This window comes from Myotis brandtii, unplaced genomic scaffold (genome assembly GCF_000412655.1).
Source record: "Myotis brandtii unplaced genomic scaffold, ASM41265v1 scaffold79, whole genome shotgun sequence".
NCBI classification, from domain to species: Eukaryota; Metazoa; Chordata; class Mammalia; order Chiroptera; family Vespertilionidae; genus Myotis; species Myotis brandtii.
Window position 1 is genome coordinate 381011 of NW_005371173.1, and position 3915 is coordinate 384925.

Here is a 3915-nt window from a genome sequence, read left to right on the forward strand (position 1 = left end):
CACTTGCGAGAAGGGCCGCGACTCCGACGGCCCCGAGCAGGGTGCAGGTAACGCGGGGGAGGAGCACTAGGTGGGAGAAGCCAGGAGGGCAGCGTGGGGCCGGGCTGGTGGCTGCTCTGCAGGGAAGGACCTCAGAGACCATGTTAGCGGAGGTAGAGCGGGGTCCCTGGCCAGCTTCGGGGAACTGTTGGGAGGGGGACCTGAAAGCCAAGCCCGCGAGGGGACAAGAGTTGGAGCGCAGGGAGGAGCCTGGCTAGTTATCTGTGGGGAGGAAAAGCACCCCTGTTATAGTGGTTTCCCCGGGTGGAAAGTACCCTGACTTCTATTTGGGGCGGGGGGGGGGGGGGGTTACTGGGATGGAGGGGGTTGGTCAGATCCGTAGGAGTAGGACCTAAGGGGTTCTGGAAAGGTCCCGGTGGAAGGCGCTGCTGGGGGGTGGAGGTGGCGGGTGCCCGTGACACAGGGGACCTCACGTGAAAGAGGGGACCTCCCACGAAAGAGGGGTGCAAGGAGAAGGCAGTGCGCGTGCAGGGACTCCTGCTACTGGAAGTGTGAGGTGGGAAGAAAGGACTTGTTGGTACTTGGCAAAGTGGGTTTCTTAGAGGTAAAAAAACCCCGGATGCCTCTGTTTTCTCACATAAACAACGAAAAGGCTCTTACTACTGCGATGTTGGATGGAAAAATACAAGAGGGGCAGGCATTTGGGGGGCGAGGAAGAGACCTCAGCAGTTGAATCACTGTAACTGAAGCCGGGTCGCCAGGTGCAGTCCTGGCCGGGCAGCCCTGCTGCCGGGTGTAGTACCTGGGCCCCTACTTGGAAGCTGGAGGTGCGTGCCTGGGCGGTGGGCACAGCTACTCTAACCGGAGGGACGGAGGGACGGAGGGACGTGTATCCATCGCCCCCCTCCCCACCGCCCCTCTTTCTAATGTGACAAAACTTCCTATCCGATAGAATGGGAACCCTGAGATTCTTTGTAAGGGGCCCTCATCCCCCCAAAATGTTTTTGAGGGACACAACCAAACTATAAGGACCTCATTTGTCTTTTGTATGTTTTTAACATTACAAAAGCCTCCTGCCACAGTGGTCTGGAGGAAACTGTAATTATTTTCTTTCCTCTTGGAGACAGTGGTAAAGTGTGTCCACTGCCTGTTGTTTAAAAAGCAAGGGAGTCTGACCAAGTTTCTGAAACTGGAAAAGAAAAAAAGAAAGAAAAGAAAAAGTGAAAACATTCTTGCTTCTCAGTTTCTGGTCATTGTACAACTGCTCCTCACCCCCACACACCCCCTCTCTCCCCCTTCACCCCCACTGCCCCTCTAGCCTGCTATTGTTTCCCTCTGTTCTCCTTGAGAATGGACTTAGGGGTCAGAGTTGAAATCTTTTCCTATTTCTCTGGCGCTTTTTGACCTTGAGTGCAGAGCAAGTGCGGGCTTCCTCCGAGCAGACTCCAAGGGAAACACCTCGGTCCCTTTCTTCTGCCTCTGGCTCACTTCCCTCCCAGCCTGCCTCAGAGTGAGCCCTTCCATCCTGCTTCTCTTAGAAAGTAATACTAAAAGGAAAGAGACTTGGCGAAGCCCCTCTCACTGTGGGCGCCCATCCCTCAGTCCTGCGTTTCTCCCCCATCACCCCCTTGCACCTCGAGGTCCACCGGGGAGAGACTGCAGTTTCTGACCTGACTCGGACAAACTGAACATCTTTCTCAGCAGGGTCAGCTTTGCAAAAGGCCTTCAAGCTTATAGAATCTTTTGGATTTTGACTGTTTTTAATAAAGTGCGTGGCACATGTCCTTCCTAAGCGTTTTACTATTTTTCTTTCACACTTCATACCTCTTACTCTCAGCCTGAAAGCCAGCTCTCCTGCTCCACACCCTCCAGCAGCAGGTTAGGGTCTTCAGAAGGGAACAGATGCAGAGACTATCCTGTCAGGCCTCCCTGGAGCCTGGAGCTGGAGGGGGGAGTTGTCGGAGGAGCCCGGGGACAATGGGGTGAGTGAGTTCATGGGAAGAATGCCCCTCTGGATTTTCGTCCTGGATATGGTACTCCTTTCCCCCAACTAGCCCCAGCTGCCTCCTCAGCATGTGCTCCCGACTGGTAAGAGGGGACAGACGCCATCGTGGGGGTAGAAGCCTAGTGGGCACATTGGGAAGAAGTGACAAGAGCAGGGTGCCTGAGGCATGAGTAGGGCTGGGGGTGATAAGGGCACTGCGGGGAGAAGCCTGGACCTGCAGGGTGTCAGGAGGAGAGAGGGGCACGTTTTGAGGCTTCTGTGCTCAAGAGGGTCTTGGGCTGGGGCAGGGAGTGGGCACTGCTTAGAGAGCACTGGGGTCTGACTTGGGTGGGGCCGGTGACTGAGCTTGGCCCAGAAGAGACCTGAACATTGAAGGCTGCTGCCTCCTACTCTCCCCATCCTTTCTCCTCCCGCATCTGAAGAGTGAACCTCCCCGTCTCCCCACCCCAGCCTGCATTCCTCTTTGAGCAGGTTGCTTTTGAGAATTTTAAACATACCCTCTCGGTTTGAGGCAGCAAACCCCAGCAGTTCCGGCTTCACTCTTAGCTCTTTTGTCTTTGTTCCCAGGGCTCAGGGGCTGTGTCGCTGGCTTCCTGGGAGTGTGAGGGATGCAAGGGGGTGGGGGAGGGGAGAGGCACTTCAGTAATGCTGAGCCTGCATCCCCTGGGGGTAATGGGCTGGGACTTGTTTTGTTTTTTTTTTGTTTTATAAAAAATATATTTTATCGATTTTTTTACAGAGAGGAAGGGAGAGGGATAGAGAGTTAGAAACATTGACAAGAGAGAAACATCGATCAGCTGCCTTCTGCACACCCCCCACTGGGGATGTGCCCACAACCAAGGTACATGCCCTTGACTGGAATCAAACCTAGGACCCTTCAGTCCGCAGCTCTATCTACTGAGCCAAACCGGTCAGGCGGGACTTGTTGATTCAAAGAAACCAGAAGTCAGATTGGGGTATTGGAGTGGGTGGTCTGGAAGAAAGATGAGAGAGAGCGACCCTGAGGTCTGTGTGAAGTCTGCACCTTAAAGGTGTGGGGGGGTGGTTGGTGGTGGACTGGGCAGAAGTGCCTGGAAACGTTGGAGAAGAGGGTTTGGGCCAGGCCAGGTCCTTTCAGAATTCAAGGCCTCCCTCAGCAGCTCCCTGCCTCCTTCCCGACCCTGTACAATGCTGGGGATTATGCCCAGGGGCAGAGCCGCCCAAGTGGCTACATATAAAGGTGCTATAGAACTGAGCAGCCATTCACAGTCCTGGTCTAGGCGAGCAGGCAGGCCTGGGGGGGGGGGGGCGAGGAGGGGCACCACACAGACTCTGCTTCTGCAGTTGCTGGGGGAGGAGAAAGGGGGCAGAGGCAAATACAGATTTACAGTGAGTGGTTCAGTGCAGTTTCAAAAAAAGGGACAAAAGCAACGGGACTTCTGGTTCAAAGCACTGCTTTGCATCTTGAGTTCAACGTGGTAAAATAAAATAGACTTAGGGAAGGAGTGAGACCCACTGTCACTGATTGCTAACACCACTATCTCCCCCTCCCGCCACCCCCCACCCCCCTTCTGGACAGGGCACGCAGAACTAGCTCTGCTAAGCTGCTCCCCCTGAGTCACTGCCCCATTGAGGGGAGATGGGGGAGTTGAGGGGGCTATTCCTGGATCCCTTTTCTTGGTTATGGGGATCAAGCAGGGGTTGCTCTGTGCTCTCTGGCCTTAGAGGTGGGGCTGGCTTGGAGGCTGTGGTTTGATAGGTCCTGAACCTGCTAGTCTTGGTCTGCCAATTGTGCTAGGCAGTGGTTCTCAACCTTCCTAATGCCGCGACCCTTTAATACAGTTCCTCATGTTGTGGTGACCCCCAACCATAAAATTATTTTCGTTGCTACTTCATCACTGTAATTTTACTACTGTTATGAATCGTAATGT

The 3915-nt window shown here is 54.4% G+C and overlaps 1 protein-coding gene across 1 annotated transcript in view; it reads left to right on the forward strand.

Annotated features, from left to right (window-relative positions):
• Nucleotides 1-4: 4 nt before the first annotated feature.
• The window catches only part of IGFBP2 (insulin-like growth factor binding protein 2, 36kDa), a gene marked incomplete at its 5' end in the record, with an annotated part of 19203 nt that continues 15292 nt past the window's right edge, over nucleotides 5-3915 (forward strand). Inside the window, one exon of the mRNA XM_005883526.1 lies at nucleotides 5-47. Within this exon, the coding sequence (XP_005883588.1) occupies nucleotides 5-47 (43 nt within the window). The remainder of the gene's footprint in view (nucleotides 48-3915) is intronic.